The sequence below is a fragment of the Marmota marmota genome, unplaced genomic scaffold, assembly GCF_001458135.2.
Source record: "Marmota marmota marmota unplaced genomic scaffold, marMar, whole genome shotgun sequence".
Taxonomy (NCBI): domain Eukaryota; kingdom Metazoa; phylum Chordata; class Mammalia; order Rodentia; family Sciuridae; genus Marmota; species Marmota marmota.
Genome location: NW_026000221.1, coordinates 7,629,360 through 7,653,584, shown reverse-complemented (window position 1 = coordinate 7,653,584; position 24,225 = coordinate 7,629,360). Strand labels below are relative to the sequence as shown.

Below are 24,225 nucleotides of genomic sequence, written 5' to 3'. Positions count from 1 at the left end.
GTTTCTGACATGTAGAAGCTGCTTCCCCAACTCTGTTTCTTGAGCAGAGCCCTACCCACCTTCTGTTTTTACGTTGACTTGGCACCTAGGGAAGTAATTGTTATTTTCCAGTATTTGCTCAGTAAATTTTGACTTTAAAAAAAGTGAGTTAAAAGGATAGCCACACCAGAAAAAAAAATGCTACTACTTACTATAGATATACAAATACAATTTATATTAGATTCTGAGCTCAGAATTCATCGAGAGAATGGATTAACCAATAACTCACTTCTGACTCACCAAGAATGACATATGTGGGAACTGCTGGTGGGAAAGGCATTGTTGTTTTTGTTTTGTTTTGTTAGTGACTCCACCATGAGTTGAAATAATTAAGATACATTAGTTTATCTTTCTTCTAAAGATCCAGCAATAGAGAAACTTCTTATTTTAATCATCTATCAATAGAAATGAAGTATTAATTAAGCACCTATGGGTACTTATAGGGCAACATTGGCTAAGATGCTATGAAGGGTGCTATGCTTTTATATATTTAAAGTGCACATACAATTTCACTATTCAGGAGGTGATAAGTTAGTCAGAACTAGTGGCATTGCGGAACTGATTACATGTATTTATTCCTCTATCATCCTACACGCCCCACCCTGAATTTATTTACTGGTTACCATCAGAGAGAATCACTGCCAAGGTTCTGGAGGTAAATGACAAAGTAAATGACAATCCAGATCCTGACCCTGGTTACTCCCAATCAAATGGGGCAGACAATTAGAATACAGCCTGTCAAGGGCTCAAGTGGAGGGGTGCACAGGATCCTGTGGAAGCCTGAGGGAAGAAGTCAAGGATGGCTTCTGGGAGGAGGGGACACTGAGTTGATGAGAATTAGCCAGTTGAGTAGAAGACAGTCCAGGATATACAAATTGCATGTGCAAGAAACGGGAGGAAACAAGAGGGAGATGGAAGCATAGGAAGGGACAAAGACTGTGTTCAAACATCTTTCTACTCTGAGGAATTGGAGAAATCCCTGAAGAGGTCGGTGCACCATTCTAAAGACATGGTACTGAGCTGGGACTTTATCCTCGGGGAACTGGGAAACCACAAGGCAGATTTAAAGAGGACTGAAAAATGTGATCAGATTTTTCTCTGAAAAGATCCTTCTGGCTTTGTATGGAAGGACAGAATGCGGGGCAAAATGGAAGGGGAGTAAAATCAGACGAGGACTTCTATATAGAGATATTGGTGATGTAAACTAGAGAGAACTAGGGGTAGGAAAGAAGTGAGTGGGTGGGTGTAACAGATAATAAGGTAATTAGTTGGATGGGGGTGCCTTAATGGAACAAGATAACTCTGGACTCTCATCTAAATAAACACAAATGGAATTTTTCTTGTCTAGACAAAGTTCACCTTGAGAGCCTCCAGCAAAGAAATGCTAGAAGCTTCATCTGCAAGCCCATTCTGCTGCCTTCAATCCCATAAATGACAGATGTCACCTCCAGAATCTCTCACTGGGCTGAAGTTGGTTCCATCCCTTCACTCACTATCCCCTCTTAGCAGAATCTTAGAGCTGCAAAGCCTCTGGCTTTCTGGTGTTCCAGAGCCTCAGGCCTCAAATGTTTACTCCCCACCTTCTTTCACCGTTTGCCACTACAGGCAGAGTGTCCTATTTCTAAGACTTCCACTAACATGTCCAAGGAATAAAACATATTTACATGATACTCTCCATTTAGAGAGAAAAAAAACTTTGAGCAACTTTCTGAACTGAGTGGTTCATACAATTTTACATACATACCACATATCTATGAGCAATAAAATATTTACATATCACCTTCAGGATCATATTTTATTCACACATGATTCCAATTTTATACAATGAAAATTCACAGATGTGACCACCAAGTCCTAATCCAATGACTCAGAGCTAAAGAATATTAAAAAAAAAAAAAAACTGAAGGGAAGTGGAGTATGTCATGCAAGCCCACTAGCTAAAAGGATCCAGAACCACACACAGCACACTTGCATTATGTGAGAAAAGCCCAGAACACAAAGGAAAGAAGGATCTGGAGGAAGCGAGCTGCCAGTGAGTGCCCAGGAGGAATTTAAACCCCAAAGTTTTTGAATCCCTGCTGGGGACATGGCACCACACAGAGAAAGAACAGATAGGCCTCTATGGTTTCAGATGATGCAAAACATAACAATGGAAGGTAAGTCCTTAAAGGCTCCCATGAGCACCTTGTGACCTCAACTCAAGGGCCCCATAACAAGAAACCAATTGCATTGGAAGAAAAGATGCCTCACCTGTTTTGGGAAGAGGATAACTGATATTAAATAAATCCTCCAGAAATGAGAAGATGGGACCTGTAATGTTCAAAGCAAAGTCTGCGTTTCCATTTGCAATGGCATCTTTCCGGGCCCAGATGTGTATCTAAATCAAAACAATTCAGCAGTGATTAGGAAAACCAATAGAGATTTGGAAAAGTGGCAGCCTGCTTGCTCCATCTTCCTATAGCTCTACAGCCAAATTCTTACCTTTTCAGAGGCTCCATGTTTAAAACACTTCAATGAATACTTGTGCTGAGAAAACCCCAGAAGACAGTTGACTGAGTTAAGATCCAAAAGTGTGTAATGTTGACTTTTGACAGTAATATGCATTACTCTGTAATTGAAAAACAACCCTTGGAATGGTCCATACCACCATCCCATAGAAAATGCAGATTCTACATAAAAGGACACTTTGAATCCATTCTTCCCTTTTCAGGATATATTTCTAATGACCCAAAACATAATTGGGCTGTTAGTGGTGGTTATACCATATGGTGTAAACGAGGGAAGATCAAATTATATAAATTTAAAATGGTTTTCAGCAATTGAAATATTAATTGTCCCATCTTATTTTCAAATTTTAAAATATAATTAATTCCCCTAATTTTAAAAAGTCCATTAAAATTTTAATAATTTTAGACCTATTAAAGCAAGTAAATTATATTCTCTGCTTATTCTCTTGCAAAAGGACACTTCCACTTTAGATGGTAAAAAGGAAGCTCTGCTGTCTTTTGTCAGTTTTATGTAACCACACTATTTTTTGAGTCCTTGGGAACTTTTATCTGTGATTTTTCTGAGTAATATTCCACTATTTTAACATTCATTACTACTGTAATATGGAAGTATAAAATACTCTACAACTATAGCATCTAAACAATTTTAATAGGATAGTTTTATTAATGCTAAAGAAAATACATAAAATTAAGAAAGCCTGGAGCAAAAGTTAGAGGTGAGGATATTAAAATATATGTCCTGATGTGAATGCAATTAACTTAAGAAAGAGCTCTCTAAAAACACCGGAGGAAATGTAAAAAAAAACCAAAAAACCCAAAAGCTGAACAATAGTTACAGGCTTATGTACTCCAAGAACACATTCACCTAACTGTGCTTTTATTTCCACTGGAAAATTTGTCTTGAATTATGTGAATTTTGAATTACATGAAGGTTCAGGAATGTTCCTCTTGCACAAAATACAACCACCTGTTCTTGAGCCTCCAGCCTGGTTTCTTTCATTGCTTTCTGCCTCTTCTGAGCTGCAGAGGCCTCATTACAGAGGGAAAGATGACCTCATAACTGCACCCTGCCCTTGCACTACACCTACTCTCCCCCTTCTCAAGTTCTAACTTCTGAGGTGACAGGAAGCCTGATCAACCAAAGGTGGAAATAATATTCATCTTTCGCCACAGTGGAGATAATGTGTGTGTTTTAACCGTAGCCTTCCAGAAAATAATAGCATTGACAACTCATGTTTACATATTAATTTTCAGTTTACAACACTCCTCCCATAAGTGACCATTCTTCCAGCCCAAAGTGAGGTGAACTATGGAATGTGTAGCCCCTGGAAATGCAGCAAGGAACACAAAATGGTAAGGATTATTTTGGAGATGCAGCTATGAAGTTCCTTCCAAATAATACCTGGCTCACCACTGTATTCTGGTGGTCCTTACTGAAAACAGCAGGTCTTGACATCTAAAAGAATAATATCTTTGAAAATGTCTGTGTATGCCAAATTCCACTCAGAGTTATTTCCATCCCTACTTATGAGTCTCCTATGTTTATCCTCATACTTCACATTCACATTAACTACATTCCCCATTCCACTAAATCTTTATCTCTTACTTAATGAGCAATGTTTAGATAGGCTGGACACTATTCCAAGCAAACATTCTGGTATCCCTGTAGAGTATATGGTGGACTCATCAACACTGTAGAGCTGAGCCATAGCCAAATGCAACATTCCACTGATAAACTCAACCCAAACTTCAGTTTTCTGGCTAAGAACATTACTTTATGAGGCATGCAAATCCATTTCCTCCTTGTTTCTATAGCAGATGGTATTCTTTATAGGGTGATCTTTCATGAAGTAACAGATTTTATTTCTTTCTAAGAATTGTTGGCTGAGCAGCACTGACCACAACAAGCAACCTGAGGGGTGGATTCCGAGGGACCACTGTTTGCAAGTCATGCCTGAGCAGATTTGTCGAGGTATGTCATGAAAATTTTTCTTGACCAATATTATATCTATGAATGTCAAGGATCTCCTAGTAATTATTCAGTAAGGGAAATCAGACTGGGGTAAATAGCATAGGAAGATAACAAGCTTATGTTTGCATCCAAGACAGTATTACTAATTCATTAGGTTAGAAGGAATGTAAAAGGAACAGCTTTGACAGATTCTTCCCCCATGATGGCTTGGCTCACCTACAGTTCCTCATCTCTACCTGTCAATGGTATGAGCCTGGAAGATCTCAGGCATCAGTGTGGCTCAGTCACACTCAGTAGGGCCTGATCTCTCTCAACCCCATGAAACTAATGCAAGTAGAAAGAAATGGGCTGAAGGCTCTGGCCTTACTTACCTCCGCACTCTGATAGGAGGAGAACAGTATATAAAGTTGTCACAATAATCTTAATATTTTCCTAAAAGTTTATGATGTACTGAGGGTATTATTGGATGGAAACCAGGTATTTCAGAACAGAGCACCCCACACAGACTTTGAGGAACATAGCAGCCCAGCTTCTAGGCAGGGATGACATTTTACCTGCATGTACCATCTCAGACACAGCAGTTGCCCCTGGCTGGTGTCTATTTTGATTGGTTGGTGCCTGGGCCCCAATTGGTATTCAACACTTTGAGTATCACCAGTTTCAAGACTACATTAGCACTTGAGGCTAAGTACAATATATACTAAATCTGAGCTTTGAGGTAACAGTGTGGCTGCTCTCCCTGTTCTTTCCCATCCTCTGCAAAGGCAGAAACAAGAAGAGGGTGCTCAGAACTTGCCTTGAGGAGTGGCTTCCATGGAAACCCCTCCTCAGAGCAGTAGCAGGAAATATTATCTCTCATTTTGCAAAACCACACCAAAAGCATTAACAGGGCTTGGAAGAGACAATTGGATATATAGGCATAACACCCAGATATAGGCAGAGTAAGTGAATAATTGCAGTCAATTCCTTGTTCCTTCCTAATGAATCTTCCTTACCTCCTTGCCCCTTTCTGTTCTGCTAACATGGTCATAATCACATATGGCAAGTGCGACCAAGTAGGTTGGCATGTGGGGTGTGGTGTAAAAAGTGGTAACAGTCCATTTGCTTCCATTCACATCTTCTTTTTCAGACTGACCTAGAGAAATGTGTTTTAGTCCAAATCACTGTAAACATAGGCAATAAAATTTAACTCTAAAATAATTTGTCAAGTCAGTTTCCAGCCACTTACCAACAACTCCCCATGTTCTAGCATTTAGATTTCTCTACTATCCCTACACCATCAAAACTGCATTAAATTATTGTAAACTACAATCACCCCAGACTCCAAACACAAGGTAATGACAAGGAGATAGAGAAGCTAATTACCCTGATGTAATCAGTACACATTGCATACCTATAGTAAATCATCACACTGTACCCACAAATATGTACAATTAATTAACAATAATTAATTTTTCAAATAAATTAATTAAAAGTATATTAAGAGGAGACCTAAGGACAAAGTCTTGGGCCTAAGTCAGCAATTTGAGTTATATGGGGTTGTCTAAGGGTCAAGTTTATGAGGCCTGTAAATCTGATCCCCAATCTGCCTTTTCTCTCTTCTACCCACTTCTCTTTCCTACTCTGGCCCACTTCCCCCAGTGCTTAATCTAGAGCTGCCTGGATACAATTCTACCATTCTCAGGTTTCAGCAAGGTAACCAGCAGAGGCAATCTAGAGCTTATGGCTGAAATTGCAAACCCAAATGTTCATGAGAGCTAGGCATTTGATGTGACAGGGGCTGGTGTACGCCAACCTTGAGTGCTGGAGACAATGACAGGTTAAGGGATGGAGGCCAGCCTGCAGAAGGGAGACATTTCTCAGCTGCAACTGATGGCTATCAGTAAAAGTTGCAGGTCCAGTGTTGTTAGAGGTGCTGAATTCTTGAAGCAATAAAAATCTATATTTTTACATGAAATGTCTGGACCTTTAAAAATTGGAACTAATTTAATCAAAAGAAAAATCACATGAGATAAATAAAACACACCTGTGTATCAGATTCAGACCAAGTCCACTAGCTGGTTATCACTCATGATCAATAGCTGAAACTCAAACTATCGGGTAGGTAGGCTGCCAATGTATAAGAACAGTTAACAGCCCTGGATTCTAAAGCAAAAAGAATCAGGATTTATCATCTCCAAAATGTGGGGGCTGACACATACCTACGTGATGGCTCTCCCCAGTTCGAACAGGCCACAACTACTAGCACACTGCATAGAAAAACGATCATCATAAAAGCTATTGCAAGGTTTATGTTTCTGTAATGACAGGAAGTATTACTTACCTCGCTGTGGCATGTTGGAAAGGGCCACATATCTTGGATGATGAATAATTGTAATATTAAAAGTTGCCTTCAAAGCTGGCTCATCAAAACAAGGAAAAACACTCCTGGCAAATGTTGGTTCCATCTGAGATGCTAAGAGGGCCCTGAAATACATTTTGGAGAAAAATTCATTTATTTTTGTCTAAATTGATGGAAGGGGAAAAAAAAAGAGCGAGAGATTGTGGCTTATAATTAAGTCTGGTGTGTGGGAAGGAGCCGGGTACTTTTTCTGCGTCTTCCTCACTGCGCTCCCATAACACTCTCTCCAGTTCTCACTGCACCTTAGAATTCCTGTAAGACCTAAAATAAAAAAAGAACTCTCTAATTTTCAACCACAAAATAATATTTTCCTCATTGCATCATAAACCTTTAAAACACTTTATAAACAAAATAGAAACAAACATAGCAAATACACATGCCTGTATTTTGAGGAACTGGCCTTCTTAAAACGAGGATTACTTCTTTGAGGATAGTATATTGCTTTCAGCCCTCATCAAGTCAGTTTGAAAAATGTCTATATTTCTTTTCTTTTTACCAAACGTTCCCTTTTCTTCCTGGTTGAAAACTTATGAAAGGTTTTGTTTTGGACACCCTTGGGGGTAAACATTATGGGTTCATGCCAACTGAACAAAACAACTTTTAGTTATATGTGGCTACCCACATATATTCGCCAAATCTCTACTGCTGCTTATTCTTCTTCCATGGAAAAACACAAAACTCACATTATCTCACAGAGCACTGATAATTTATAAGGAAAATCTTGGGAACAAGGTTCCCTAAACAAACAAGATGATGTCAGGATCACAACACTGCCTGAGTTAGACAAGAACAGGGATCTTAGCAAATAACCTGAAATCCTATTATCCCACTTGCCGCTTGGTGACCTGGGACCCTGTCTTTAGATGACTGCTGTGAATGTTAAAATCTTTTGTCAATTAGGATCCTAAGACTTACTATCTCTGATCCCTTTATTCTTGCTTCAGGCCCAATTCTTGGAAAAGGTGAATTCAACAAACATATCTTGAAAGGGTGTGTCCATTCCTTACCCTGGGGAACCCTTCTTTTCCCCACAATAAGGCTTCTCTTCTAACAAAAAAATTCACACAGCTTTAGGAAGGACACATGGGGCACCGGGACACATTTGGAAACCTCTTATAGTCAGATAATTTGGTGTGTCTATAACTTCACTGGGACAAAACTATAATTTGTAACTAGCATTTTTTGCTATTTGCTTTTTCCTATTTTATTATACTCTATTGCATGGACTGGCAGGAAGCCTGTGAGCTCTAACACCACCCAATATAACTATAAGACCCTGATCCCTCTCCTACTAACTGGGAAATCCTGAACAAGTCACATAAGGTTGCTGAGTCTCAGTTTGTCCATGTAAAAAAACATAATGATACTATTTTATTGCTGTTTGAGCTTTTATAATGTTAAGGACTAAATTTACCAAAATATCACATTTGAATTATCCTATAGTTCTTTAAATCTAAGAAATCATTCTTGATTCAGATGAATCAGAGAAGAAATCAAAGAGCAGTATTTACAAGGTAGGGGTGGAGGGTTGGGAATCACTAATTACAAATGCATTAGCCCCTAAATCCCAAGTTTTAATTTCTGTGACTACTTCAAAGAAATTGCACAGGTGTATTAAAATATATTGGAAATTCTAAATTAGAGCTTATATATATTATTACATTAACTGACATTAACATAGTTAACATTATTATATGTAATTATATTATTATTAATACTATGATATAACTATATGCATATTATATATTATATTTAAGTTTTAATAGGTGTTCCATGTCTGGAATGATGGGACAAAATGGTTTAAAGAGGTTGTAGGGTTAGAGCTGACCACAAGCTGAATAATAATTGTTTTTTTCTCTGATAAAAATTACTAGAAGTTAGGGATTATGCATTTTTTTGTATCATTTACAATACTTTACAAAAGCTGTTTTGTAGCAATTGAACAAGCATTTGCTCAGTCTTGGAGCTATTATAAAATACCAACAGCTTAATATTAGCATATATAATATTGAAGTAATTTTGTAGAGTTTTTTAATATATATTTTTAGTTGTTGATGGATGTTATTATATTCACTTATTTATAAGCGGTGCTGAGAATTGAACTGAGTGCCCCACACATGCCAGGCAAGCACTTTTACTACTGAGCCACAATCCCAGCCCTGTAGTGTTTTTTATACTGGCATTTGTTTATAGTTTTAGCTGCTGTGTTTAGGAGACATGGGATAATGTAGAGAATATTCATTCACCTGACAGCTTAGTGGGAAAAACATATCAAAAGAGAATTCATCCTTATGAGTTTTTGCTTGGTATCTTCAGTATAGACAAATTTGTGTAACTTTGAGAAATTGCTTAAAATATCTAGAAATCCATTTCTTTAAAAGGCAGGTATGGGACTAGATGATCTTGAAGGTCAATTAGAATGCTAAAACTGTGATTCAAAGATGGATAAAGAGCCCATGAGGTGACCATGACTGAGTCATCTGAAGTTGGGGAACCCTCCCCTTGGGGGTTCATGCATGACTTTGAGGAAGTCAATAGCACTATGAAATTACAGAGCACTTGTTCAGATGGTGACATATTAACATAAAAATTGTGGTGCAGAGTGAAAAAGCACACCCAATTATATAAAACATGTTTATACATATGGAAAACCAAAAGATGACTATTGTTTTTATAATAGAAACCAAAAAATAAAGCTTGATGATAACCTCTCCACTGCTGTGACATCACAAAACTTAGGAATCTCAGAGAAGTTACAAGGTGAAGAGTAGGGAGAAAACAAGACTCTTCAAGGAAGTGGCAAACTTTTATGCTACAGGCTCAAATAGGACACCAGCTTGGAGAGTAACCATTTGAACAAATCAAACATCAAGCAAATGCCTTCCAATTCCATGATTCAGGTCTCCAGAGAGGTGAAATAGAAGAAACTCACTTGACTCTTATTCAACTAGTTCCCTCTTAGATTTATACAAACTGTCCTTTTGGTTTTCAATCTTAACTACAAAGGTCAGGAACAATCAGCAGCATATAGGATCTCACTAAGTCACATCTGGTGTCCTAAGGGTGCTGTCTTCCCTCACCCCTCTGCTATGGAGTCAAGTAACCCTGTAAGGCTATTCAGACCTCAAAAAAATAGAACCATCCACCACTGTCTTCTCCCTTCAAATTTTACTGAAACATGTTATTATGGTGCACATTAAGTCTATGTTTAGAGTGGTCAACTGGTGAGGGAATTAATGTGGAAATATTTGCAGTGCCACTTTCCTGCCCTCTTGTCTTGCCAAAGAAACATGGACTTGCCACTCTCTGGTGCTGGAAGAGATCTCAGTGGTCAAGAACCACATGATGCCCGTGGGGAATAAATCTACTACCTTATTAAAAAATACCTACTATATACACACAGTAAGGTATTTCATTCCAAATTATTGAACTCTGTATGCCTGCAGCTCTAGTTAATAAGTGCTAAACAGCAGAGCTGGTCAAAGATTAAGTAAAACTCTTTAAGAGTCATTTCCCCCACCCCTACTTATTTTTTTTTTACACAATACACACTTAGAAATCAAAATGTTTAGTAGAGCCAGATGTTACACCACTGGACTGTGGTTCAAGGATTGGCCCATAAATCATGTTTGTTTATTACTTGTGTAATAGGATCTGAAAACTGAAGTTTCCACCAGGCAACAAAATATAATAGATTCAACATTCCAAAGAAAGGTGCCAAACCATGCTTTGAAGATCTTCAAAGTAAATAATCTTTACTGGGGGTCCTTTTGGGATTCTCAGCTAGATATAAAAGACACAGAAGGGTAAGAAATGATTACAAAAGAGACCAGGGAAGAGATCTTTTGGCTGGCAGTGGGTATTTTGCTAAGCTTTCCATGAAGTCAGGGAGATAGGAAAAGGTCAATCCTCTAACCCTAGTCTAGTGGGAAAAGACCCTCAGAGAACAGTAAAAGTGTTTCTTAAGGATAAAAGACTTAAAGACTGGTGTCCAACTCACTATGGGAAAGCTGAAATTGACTCTGTGGCCAGAATCTAACAATTCCTACCAGGCGAAATGCAAAAGGCAAGAGAACTGACTGCTTCAGAAGCAAAAATTTGGGACACTTACAGTCCCAGGCAAGGGTTGTATGAGTGTTCCTTGAGAGCTGTGGGGTCTGAGACAAAGTAAGTCAGGATGAGGATTGTCTTGTCCTGTCCAGTAGAGCCACCTGCAAGAAGCTGAAGGAGAGTGGAGATTCATTACTTGATGTTCAAGGACCGAGAGTCACAGTGACCATCAGAACACAGAAATAAGTATCCTGCTGGATTAGGGGAATGACAGGAGAAAGTGAAACAGCAGGAAAACCATGAAGAGTCTAACAAAATGATATCTTAAAGGAAAAAGACATTTGTTAGGCCAGAAGAAGTACTTGCCCTATGTTTCACCTAGTTCTGTGGCCCCTGCCCTCCGCACCCTTGTGAGATTTAAGTGGCAGCTATCAAAACAGCAGGGAGGACTAGAAACAGGAGGTGGAGAAATGGAGATCAACTACTCCTCACCTTCATAAATCTTCATAAAAGATTTGAATCATTGGTCACTGAATTTTCTTGTTTTTCCTACTGCTTACATTTGTGGCTTCCATTCAGAGCCAACTGTGAAGTAGGGAGTGAGGATGCAGTGGGGTGAGAAGGAGAGATAACAGTAAATAAAATTCAAAGTTTTGAGTATTACACAAGACTTGATTTTCTCCTTTTGGCCTCTGAATGTATTTGTGATTTAGTGACAATAGATCATTTGTCACCTAAGAATGAGCAGGAAATTATAGGTTACTGGAGTTATAGGAGTAGGAAAGATGATACCATAGACTAAACTGTAAAAGGACAGTGGGAAAAACAAACTTGTATTTTTATTGCATTATGAGGTATGCCATTTCAGTATGTTTGCAAAAGATGCAGGATTTAAATATTTGGTTATCAAAATCATTTCCCAGAGAAAACTGCTTAGTCAATGAACTCCATGGGTTCAATGCCTACATAGGTAATGAAATGACCTCTTCCCTCTATGACATCATCAACTTGATGTGCCTGGCACTTAACTTCACTGGCCTTGTTTTGAGACATCCACATTTTTTCCTAATATTGCTCAATTATCTATTTTGTGTGTCATACCCTAAGCACTGTACCAAGTTTCCTAGCATAAAAAGAAACTACAAGAAAGTCCTTTCAATTCTTTCTTCACTCTGTCTACATGTACAGAAAGAGATTGATTTTGATCATGCCACATTGCTTTTATTTTTTCCTCAAACCTAATCCTAATTTCCTGCAACTATTTCATACTTCTTTCTCTGGATCTTTCTATTTTCCTTTCTCTAAATATCTCCCAACTACTACTGATCTTTTATCAAGGGAATGCCATGATCAAAAATGAAAGAAGTATTCCTAAGGATATAAGAGTAGGGATATAGATCCTCTCTAATTAAATTTAGAAAGTAGAAGAGAATTTGCAGAGTCCCACCATCTTAATTTACAGATTTGAACACTGACACACTGGAAATTTACACAACTTAGACTACTAGTAAGTGGCAGGGATGGTACTAGAATCAGGGTCCAGGCTCCCAAGCCTGGGGCCCTTTTTAGTTCCCTGCCTAACTTCAACTATATAATTTAATAAATACTAAAAATCTAACAAAGGTATCATGAAGGTGATTTAACATTAATCTTATAATTAATAGAATTTCCAAATTTAGACAGGATAAAACTTCTATTTTCCACCAGGAGGGAAAATCTGACTGAAATCAGCCTTATGCTGAAAAAAAAAAACTAAAAACACTGACAAAATATAATAAACAATTGAATTTAGACATTAGAAAACAAGAAGCACAGAACCGTGATCCCCAGGAAAAGACAAGGTGAACTCCACAATCACCCTGTCTCTCTTCTGGGAAGCAATTTCTAAACTATAGCACAGGGAGGAGAAATGAAAGAGAATCCAATGATTTCACTAAGTTGAGAAGACAGAGATTAGTGCTCAGGAAGACCTACACAGCTAAAATTTTCAGTGTAGAGTAGAAGAGAGAAGCAGCTGTGTTGAGAAAGACCTCTGGAAATCTTCATAGAATTCCCCTGGATTTCCTTGTTTTTGCCTCTGACTTTGTGACTGTAGATCATCACCCAAGAATGAGCAGAAAATTATGGGTTGCTGGAGTCTTCGTGCAGGAATAGGAAAGATAATCCCATAGACTAAACTGTGAAAGGACAGTGGGAAAAACGAAATTGTATTTTTACTACATTAGGATGTATGCCTTAATCTGCATTTTATAAGGTCAGACAAAGGAAGAACATTGGTGAAGGAATAAGTACCAGGGAACGTAAGCTGAACAATTCCAAGAGCTCACATAGTACTGGGAGTTGTTTGAATTCCAACAAGCCAGAGCATAGAAATTCCTAGAATAGGTGGTTTGTGTAGAAGAAGTAAGAAAGGTAATGTCTAGTACTGAGCTAAAGAGGCACTAAAGTAGAAGTCATGGCAGAGTTGCTCTCAGCTTAAAAACAAGGCTCAAGAGGATCACCAAGTAACTTACATACTCATCTTACAGATCAATATTCTTTAAAGCGATACAACAAAAATCCAGTGCTCAATAACATAAAAATTTAAATGTTGGGAGCTCAGTACAAACAATGAGAAAATGCTCAAATATTTGGAAGTAAAATAACAATGTTCTAAATAATGCATGAAGCCAAGAAGAAATCAAAATGGAACTTAGAAAATATTTTGCACTGAATGAATTTGTGACAAGTTGCTAAAGAAATATCAGGAAATTTATAACACTAATGGTCTATATTAGAAAAGGAGGATATTAAATTAATGTCCTTGTATCAAACTGAAGAATATAAAAAGAGTAAAGGAAATGAAGTCCATAGTATGGGGAAGAAAGGAAATAATAAAGATCAAGGCATAGATAATTGAAATTAAAGAAATAATAAAGAAAATCAATAAAACAAAAACCTGGTTACATAAGGCTAAGAAAATAGATAAATCTCTAAGAAGACTTATCAAACTTATTGAATATTAAAAATAGAAGGAAACTTGAAAAGTTCCACCCTCTTAATTTAAAGCTGAGGGCCAAGACCCCTTCTCTCTTCACTCCAATTCTTGTGATCATACCAGAATGATTTCAGACATGTCTCTCAGAGTAGCAGACATGAATTTATTAGAAGGGATATGAAAAGGGAATAAGGAACACTGTCAAGGGAAAAGTGGGATCCTCTCTGAGAGAAGGAACCAATCTTCTCCTGCCTTCCAGTTTTATTGGGTATCCCAGGGAGGTTTCCAGAGAGTCCCATCCAGGTTTGCCTCTAGACTTTTGACTGACAGGAGGATTGCATGAGACTTTCAAGTCCCCACTTCTAGGACAACTTTAGGTAACTTTGACTCATGCTGACCAGTTCTAATTGAAACCTGTTCTTACAGATTTTATGGTTAGGGGGGAATTATCCTTATCTCCCTGAGTTCTGGGATCTGGTCTGTGTAAGAGTCACAGAAGTCCCCTCACCCCGTTCGGAGTAGTTTATATTCATCTTATTGGCATTTGGGGTCTCCACTTTTCCTGCAGATAACAATTTGTTTGCTAAGGAATGTAACATATCCTGTGGACTTAAGCCAGGCAGGGCTGTAAGTGAATTCCTTTTTAGAAAAAGAAAGCATGTGGGGTCAGCAAAGTGGGCCCAGCTTATGGAATTAATCCCTAACTTCATTTTCCCACTACTTATATCTGTTTGTTCCCTATAATTCCCCTATCAATGACTTTGGGTCCCTAAATTCTCTTAGGATATTTGGGCATTGATTTGACCCGGATGCTTCCGTATGAGAGAGGGTGAAGTTAGGTGAAATGACGTGAAGTCCTTGTTCTCTATCAGGTACAGGCATAGACAGTTAAGGGAATTTAGCAACAAGGCAATCCAGAGATCCATGGTGGCAATTGGTGGGTGACTGAACAAAAGCAAATACAGGACAGGAATTATGCTAGGACAACAATAAACAGGACAGCAAAACATCATTTTCTGTAAACAGCACAGAAGCAATTAGTATTATCAGTCAGTCTCTTTAGACAGCAATTCATTAAAGTTTAAGGTAGGGTCCAACATGCTACTGATTAGTGAGTGGAGACCACTTAAGTCTTTAGAAAAATAAGCAAAGTTGCTATAAATACACAATGTTCAGTTTTTATAATGGCACAGGTGTCCCCTTGAGCTATATTTAAGATATCTAACGCCACCTGATTTCTGCAAAATAGCTTTTTATTAGCATTACCTCTTCATTAGTAGAGGGATCCTTTTAACTGTGTTCTTTAGGTCTGGAGATAAATATTAGAGAGTAAAAGGAAGAAAAAGAGGACTCTTTAACTTGGGGTTGAAAAGTCTCATGATCAATGGCTTTCAGATTCTACAAGTATGAGGCCTTCACCAAGAATCTTTCAATTGCCAGTGGGCAAGATTTTTTCCCCCAAAATGTCAAAGGTGAAAGCCTCAATTCTTATCCTTAAGGGCTGTAGCATCTAAATTCTAATCAAGAGACCTTTTGGTCCTTACTAGAGCGTGCTCTAGCCAAAGAACCATGAATTGTCTCAAGACTTTCCCTCAGTCACCAAGAACCTGAGGCATATAATGGAGGTAGTTTAGATAAGGTATGTAAAACCAGGCCTAACACCAAATGTTACAGGGCACTGGCCTGTCACAGAACTGAAGCAGGCTTTCACAGGCTTTCCTCTTCACCCAGATTCTTATAATCATGCTAGAAAGATTTCAGACATGTCTCTCAGAGAAACAGAAGGGACAGGAAAAGGAAAAAGAGGGACACTATCAAGGAAATAATGGGTCCTATCAGAGAGAAAGACAACACACCCCTCCTGCCCTCCAGTTTTACTGGGGAGTCCCAGGGCTTTGCAGATAATCCTACCCAGGTTCATGTATTAACTTTTTACTGACAGCAAGGTGACAACAGACTTTTTTTTTAGAATCAAGAAGAAAGGAGTTTATTTGAGTAATCCAACTTATCTCCTTTTTTAAAAATTCTTTTTTCTTAATTAATTTTTATTTATATATGACAGTGGAATGCATCATCACTAGCAATTAGAGAAATGCAAATCAAAATACTCTAAGATTTCATCTTATTCCTGTCAAAATGGCAGCTCTTATGAAGACAAACAATAATAAGTGTTGGTGAGGATGTGGGGGAAAAGGTACACTCGTACACTTCTGATGGGACTGCAGATTGATGCAGCCAATATGGAAAGCAGTATGGAGATTTCTTGGAAAAATGGGAATGGAACCATCATTTGACCCAGCTATCCCTCTCCTCAGTCTATACCCAAAGGACTTAAAAACAGCATACTACAGGGACATCGCCACATCAATGTTTGTAGCAGCACAATTCACAATAGCTAAACTGTGGAGCCAACCTAGATGCCTTTCAATAGATGAATGGATTAAAAAAAGTGGCCTATATACACAATGGAATAGTATTCAGAAATAAAAGAGAACAAAATCATGGTATTTGCAGGTAAATGGATGGAATTAGAGAAGATAATGTTAAGTGAAGTTAGCCGATCCCAAAAACCCAAAAGCTGAATGTTTTCTCTGACATAAGGAGGCTGACTCATGGTGGGATAGGGAGAGGGAGCATGGGAGGAATAGATGAACTCTAGTTAGGCCAGAGGGGTGGGAGGGGAAGGAAGGGGTGATGGGGTTAGAAATGATGGTGGAATGTGATGGACAACAGACTTTTAAGTCCCCATCCCAACTTTAATTCACTTTGGCCCATGATGATCAGTTTTAATTGAAACTTGTTCTTATCAAGTTTATGGTTAGGGTGAATTATCCTTATCTGCCTGCATTCTGGGATCTGGTCTTTGTAAGGGTCACAAAAGTGCCCTTATCTTACTAAGGGTAACCTGTAGGATTTGATTTGTTTTGATTTTTATGGACACAATACCTTTATTTTATTTCTTTTTACGTGGTGCTGAGGGTCGAACCCAGTGCCTCACACATGCTGTACCATTGAACCACAATCTCAGCCCCTAACTTGTGCTCTTTTTCATCAGCAGTTTGGTTCTGCATTTCATTTGCAGTGAACAGATTGTTTGCTGAGGAGTGTAACAAACATATTCTGTTGATCTAAGCCAGGCATGACTGCTAGTAAGTTACATTAAAAAAAAAAGAAAAAGAGAAAGCATTTGGGGTCAGTGCAGTAGACCCCATTTACAGAATTATTCCCTTAACCTCATTTTCCCGTCACTCACATTTTTCTGTTCCCTATTAGTACCAGACAAGGGCTCCAGCTCCCAGAGACAGAAGATATAAATCACCAGTATCAGGAATGAAAGAAGTAATGTGGTTCTGAATTTAAAATAATAAAAAGAAAACATTTTGACAACTTTGTTTAAATGAATAAGTCCTTTGAAAGGTACAAACTATTAAACCTCACTCATGAAGAAATCGTCTAAATAGCCCTATATCTATTGAGTAAATTTAAGTTGCAGTTAAGAAACATTTCACAAAGAATTCACAGGCCCACATGGCTTCACAGGTGAAATTCATCCAGGCGTTTAAGAAAAAGGTAATAAAAATTACATAAATTCTTTCTGAAAATTGAAGAAGAGGGAATACTTCTGAATTCATTCTTTAAAGTCAATGTTACTTTGTTATCAAACCCAAAGACATTGCAGGGAAACAAAAAGTCCGGATCTCTCATGAACACAGATGCAAAAATTCTAAACAAAATTTCAGCATACAAATCTAATAATATATAAAAAGGCTAATGTATGAAGACCAAGTGGATTTATTACAAAAATGCAACTTTAAAAAAAAATCAATGTAATGGTAACTTGACAAACTAAAGAAAAATCATAAGATCATCTTAATATGCAGAAAAAAATTGACAGAATCTGACATCCATTCCCAATAAAACTCAGAAAATTAAAAATTCAGAAAGCACTTCCTCAATCTATTCAAAGATATCTACAAAATAAAATAAAATAAAATAAAATAAAATAAAACCCACATAAAGAATTAATGATGCAAGACTAAATGCTTTTGCAATAAAATAAGGGAGATGCTTGGATATCTTCACTTATTTTTTTTCTATTAAATATTGTATCAAAGACACTATCCATTAAAATAAGACAAAAGCCACATAAACTAGAAAAGAAATAAATCATCTTTACTTGGAAATAGTGTGATAACCGATGTAGAAAATATAATAGAAAATTACATTCTTTTCACAAAAAAAATGCTGCAAAAACTAGCAAGGAAGTTTGATAAGTTTATATCATACAAGATTGAACCACAAAAAAAACTAGCAATAAACAATTAGAAATTCAAAATTGTTTTTTATTTGCAGAGAAACAAGAAGTTCCTTTATTTCCTGTTAATTCCTTAAAAGAAAGCACAAATAGAGTGTTCTGGGTCATGAGTAATTATCGTTTTAATCAACATTGCTGTGCAGTGGACCTAATAGAAGAAAAAGTAGGCCCAAATATTCACCACATCGACTTAGGAACTGACTTCCTTAACAAGACTCCTAAAGTGCAAGAAGTAAAATAAAGAATAAACAAATGAGATGGAGTCAAACTAAAAAGCTTCTTCTCAGCAAACGAAACAATGATGTGAAAAGAGAGCTACAGAATGGGAGAAAATCTTCACCACATGCACCTCAGATAGAGCACTAATCTCCAGGATATATAAAGAACTCAAAAACCTTAACACACACACACACACACACACACACACACACACACAAATAAATAAATAAAGTGGGCTAAGGAACTGAACAGACACTTCACAGAAAAAAAATACAATTGATCAACAAATATGAAGAAATGTTCAAAATCTCTGGTAATTAGGGAAATGCAAATCAATACTACTCTTAAGATTTCATCTCACTCCAGTCAGCATAGCAATTATCAAGAATACAAGCAATAATAAGTGTTGGTAAGGATGTGGGGGAAAAGGCACACTTATACATTGCTGGTGGGACTGCAAACTGGTGCAACTGCGATGGAAAGCAATATGGAGATTCTTCAGAAAACTTGGAATGGAACCACCTTTGACCCAGTTATCCCACTCCTTAATTTTTTAATTCTCTCCAAATGTTTATATATATTCAATGCAATCTCACTTGAAATTTCAGCAGTCTTTCTCATTTCTTTTCTTTTTTAGAAATTAATAAGATAATTCTGAAATTTATATGGAAACCAAAGGACCTAGAGTACCCAAAATAACTTAAAAAGAACAAAATTTGGAAATGAATATTATCTGATTTCAAGAATATTTTTAAAGCTAATAATCGAGACAGCATAGAACAGGAATAAATATATGCAAATAAGTCAATGAAATAGAATAAGAATTGAAAAATACACCTATATACATATGGACAACTGACCCTTTTTTTACATAGACGCAAAAACAATTAATGGAGAAAGAGCAAACTTTTAACAGTTTGGTGTGACAGTTCAACTTTCAAATGCCAAAAAGAGAGAGAGAGAGAGAGAGAGAGAGAGAGAGAACTTCAATTCATACCTTCTATCATATATATAAAAACTTTAAATGAATCATAGTTATAGCTATGAAACCTAAAACTTCCAGAAGAAGGTATAGAAGGAAATCTTTATGATGTTGAGATGTTTTCTCAGATGTAATAAAACTCAGAAAACTTCAATTCATATTCAAATGTTTTCTCAGATGTAACACTAAAAGCCTGATACATCAAATGACTAAAATGGAATAGTCTGTCAATATTAAGTGTTGGCAAAGATGTGGAGTAACTAGAATTTTCCCACACTGTTCATGGAAATTTTAAATGGTCAAATAAATGCTTTAGAAAACAGTTTCATAGTTTTGAAAAACTTAAACATTCACCTACCATATGACCAGTAATTCTACTGAGTAAAAGAAGTCAGATGAGAAAAACTATATGATTCCATTCATTTAAAACACCAGGAAGTGTGAATTAATCTACAGTTAAAGGAAGCAGGTGCATGGTTGCCTAAAGTGGAGAAAGGAGAGATTATAAAGAACACAAGAAACTTTGGAGGTGATGGACATTCCCATTATGTTGATTGTGGTATAGTTTTTACTACCACATTTGCAGATATATACTAAAACTTCTCTAGTCGTATTGTTTCAATTCATACAGTGTACTGTATGTCAATTATACTTCAATACAAATGTTCAAAAATCACTAGAAAAAGAAAGCAGTAAGAAAATGTCCATGAGGGCTGGGATTGTGGCTCAGCAGTAGAACGGTTGCCTAGCACGGGTGGGACAGGGGTTCCATCCTCAGCACCACATAAAAATAAAGGCATTGTGTTGTGTCCATCTACACCAAGAAATAAATATTTTTAAAAAATGTCCATGATTATCTGGAGAAAATGAAGTCAATATAAATGAAATAAAAAACAACAGAGATACTAAAATTAGCAGACAAAAACATTTAAATAATAATTACAAATAAATCCAATATGCCCAAGGATATAAAGCAAAATACTAATGTATTAAGGAACAAAATGAATTACATAAAAATGTAGAAATTTAATGACAAAAAATGCAATGTCTTGCATGATAATTTCACTGGATGGGACTAAAAGCAGATTGAAAAAAAAATTGAATGCAGAGCAATTGAAACTACCCAAAATCAAATACACAGAGGAAAAGTATTTTAAAAAGTGAAAAAGACCTCAGTGATATGCTAGGGAATGATGAAGCAGACGAATGGGTAATCGGAATCCCAGGATAATAGGTAAAAAATAGGAGACAGAAGCAAATGTTAAAATAAAATAATGTCTGAAAGTTTTATAAGCACTCTACATTCACAAATATAAGACACTCAATGAACCCTGAACAGGATAAACCAATGATAACCACATTGAGGCAAATCAATTTCTTGAAACAAGTGATAAAGAAAAAGCTTAAAAACAGATACAGAAAAGGCAAATCATATATAAAAGAATAAAAATTAAAGTCACAGACATCTCTGCAGAAATTATACAAGCCAGATGATGAAATAACATCTTTGAATTGCTGAAATTAAAAACAACAGTAAAAACAAATCTGCCAACCTATAATTCTATATCCAGCAGAAAGTTCTTTCAAAAATGAAGGAAAAATAACTTCCTAGATTAACAAAAGCTGAGAGAATTTATCACTATTAGACCTGAATATGAAGAAATATTAAAGTTCTTCATGTGAGAGCAAAACAGTATGGAAACTTAGATGTGCACAAAGAAATGAAGAGCACTAGAGATGAAAATAAACAAAGAGAATTTTTCATTTGTTAAATTTTTATTCAAAAGTCATCAATAATGCCCATTGCAGGACAAACACCTCAGTTGAAGTAGGATGATCACAGTTGCAAGGCTGATCTCAGCAACCTTAAGGAGACCCTGTCTCAAAAAAAGAAAAAAGAAAAGGAAGAAAGGGAGGGAGGAGGAAAAGAAGGAAGAGGTAGTTTAGGGATTGTATATATACATATGTATGGCGATATATAATCTATGTAGTGTAAAATGTTTAGCAACTATAGCACAAAGGATAATAGAACCTGGAAGGAAATGGTTCTGAGATTCATAGATTATTTATGAAGTGGTAGATAACATTTGACTCTAGTCTATAGTAAGTTGGGGATGCATATTATAAACACTAGAGGAATCCTCCCATGCACATATCCCCGCCTCCCCAAATAGAACATATTAGCCAAGAATTAAGATTCAAAGGAATTTAAAAAATATTCAATTCAAAAGAAGCAAGAAAGAGAGGAAGAGACCAAGCACAGGTGCGAGTGCAAAAGCAGATGGGATAATAGAAAACTAAGAGCAAGGTGTAGATTTAAGCCCAGCCAAATCAATAATTAAATCAAACATAAACAGTCTACCACCAATTAAAAGACTGTATAAAAAGCAAGAGTCAACTCTATGTTTTCAATAGAAATTCATTTTTAATATCCAGACACATATAGGTTAAAAGTAAAAGGATAGGAAAAGATACATAATATAAACATTTGTTATTAAACAACTGGAATAGGAAAAGAAAGAGAGAAGATGAGGGGCATAGAATACAGCCTGCTTAGTTCTTATTCTTCTCTCAAAAAATGCTGTGGGAACTTCAGAAAGGACTGAAATTTCTAAGTGAAAATCTGAACTTCAGATTTCTTAAACAAAAGGAAGGCATTTCCTGTATGTTAACTTTAAAGATCTCATTCCAAACCCTCTCAAGATTGAACATGCCTTCTCATGCCAACAACAAAGGGAGGTGACTCTGGTTATTGTTCATAAATTATTATTGTTGTTGTTGTTATTATTATTATTATTATTTGGTACTGGAATTGAACTCAGGGGCGCTCACCCAGTGAGTCACATCCCCAGCCCTATTTTGTATTTTATTTAGAGACAGAGTCTCACTGAGTTGCTTAGAACCTCCTCACTATTGCTGAGGCTGGCTTTGAACTTGAAATCTTCCTGTCTCAGCCTCTCAAGCCAATAGGCTTACAGGCATGTGTGCCCCCACGCCTGGCTATAAATTATTTTTCATAGTGTTAGATACTGTGCCTCTTATGTTCAAACTTTCCTTACGTCAATTTTGCACATATTAAATGAATATATGGATGTAAAATTTTTTGCATAACTAGCAATGATACAATATCATCCTATTGAAGGAATTTCAAGTGTTTCAGTTAATTCACTGGAATAAGTACTATGAAAAAGTGTCTCCGGGAGGACCAAGCTCATCTTCAAGGGGTAGAAACAGAACATAGTCCCCAAATATTCTCAGTAGTGGTGTATCTAGTTTTACCCTCAGGATGATAATTTCAGAAAAGGCCTCCTTATTTCTTTAATATGGTGGAAGTCAACCTATAACCATTCTATAGTTCTGAAATATTTGAGTGATTCATATAGTACTTACCAGAAAAGAATGTTTTTTCTTTTTTTACTTTCCCAATTCAACTATTATCAGATGAGTAAGCAATCTTCAATAAGCTAACTGGCTTTCAATATAGGAACATTCTCTGCAATGTGTTCCAAAGGTCAGAAGCAGTGGGTACAAAGAATAGTTTCATAATGCAATGTTTTATGGAGTCCTTGATATTAATTGCTTAGAAGCTTTGGATGAATCAAAATGTTATAACTCTGGTCATTTTTCTGGATCAGATATTTATTTTTCTTGGAGAAGATTATAGAGTATCATCAAAATTTACTTACCAGAACTCAGACGTGCAAAACAAACCGTCTTATAACTAATCTCTTCATTCTCTGGGACCCATGTTTTCACTGATAGTACAGAAAAAAAATGCAAGCTTACCAATTATTTTATCAGTTTAAATCAATCTTATTCAAAAGGATAGTCTAAACTCTCTTTCTTGACTCTTTCCTTAGGACATGAAAACTGATAATATTTCCTTATATACTCAAATGTGTCAAGATCATTGTATTGTCTTGAGCAACTAATTAAAAAAAACTCTATATGAATGTGATAATAACTCCTCAATTCCCTGGTGCTGAGAGCCACAGCTGAGTTGGAATGGCCCCTGGCATTTTGCCAATAGTTTTGGTTGACAGGCAAGGCATTACTATCCGCCTCGGTCGCTACTTTGGAGTTCTCATGCTACTTTGGAGTTCTCGTGGGGATTCCCGGGGATTCCCGGAGAGTTCCCATTGGTTGGGGAAGTGAAGGAGGAGGGATTTCCGGAGGAGATATTTCCGGTGGCTGGTTCCTGGACGAGCCGCGTGGGGTTTGGGATAGTTCCCGGGAGCGTGTGTGGAGTGTGCTGGTGGAGTTCAGAAATAAAGTTTGTTCCTGCTTCAGTGGCTCATGATTTGTACCCAGCCAGACTGCGGCATTTGGCGGCCCGTGCAGGGAACGCCTGAAGCTCGGGGGTAAGTGAAATTGCTCGCCCCTAAGGGAAGGCGAGAGAACGGGTGACCATTTCAAAAAACAATGTGTTCTTGTTTTGATTTGTTTTGTTTTTGTTTCAAGCTGCCTATCCCTAGAACTTTCTCAGGCAAACTGGGAAAAATGGTTGGCTCAAGGTTTGAAGTTGTTTGCCCCTGAGGAAAAGATAGAAATAGACCACAAATGCACATGTCAAGAAAATAGGAAAATTGATACAATGATTTTTTGTTCTGTTTTTGTTTCATTCTGTTTTGGTTTTGTTTTGTGTTATCTTATTGGGTTGCGTTATCTTTATAGTAGATTAGAAATTAGTAAAAAACAAACCGAAAGAGTGTTAAGTAAATTGTTAGAGGTTCAGACCATGGAGAAAGACATTTTAGATCAAG

At 36.9% G+C, this 24,225-nt stretch overlaps 1 protein-coding gene across 2 annotated transcripts in view; it reads right to left on the bottom strand.

The window, feature by feature from the left end:
* Positions 1-24,225, bottom strand: part of Lvrn (laeverin) — a 77,426-nt gene that overhangs the window by 45,539 nt on the left and 7,662 nt on the right. For both annotated transcript variants that reach the window (XM_048792008.1, XM_015488606.2), the window contains exons 2-4: positions 6,842-6,984; positions 5,514-5,653; positions 2,290-2,416 (exon numbers count right to left, since the gene is read on the bottom strand). In XM_048792008.1, the coding sequence (XP_048647965.1) occupies positions 2,290-2,416; positions 5,514-5,653; positions 6,842-6,984 (410 nt within the window). The remainder of the gene's footprint in view (positions 1-2,289; positions 2,417-5,513; positions 5,654-6,841; positions 6,985-24,225) is intronic.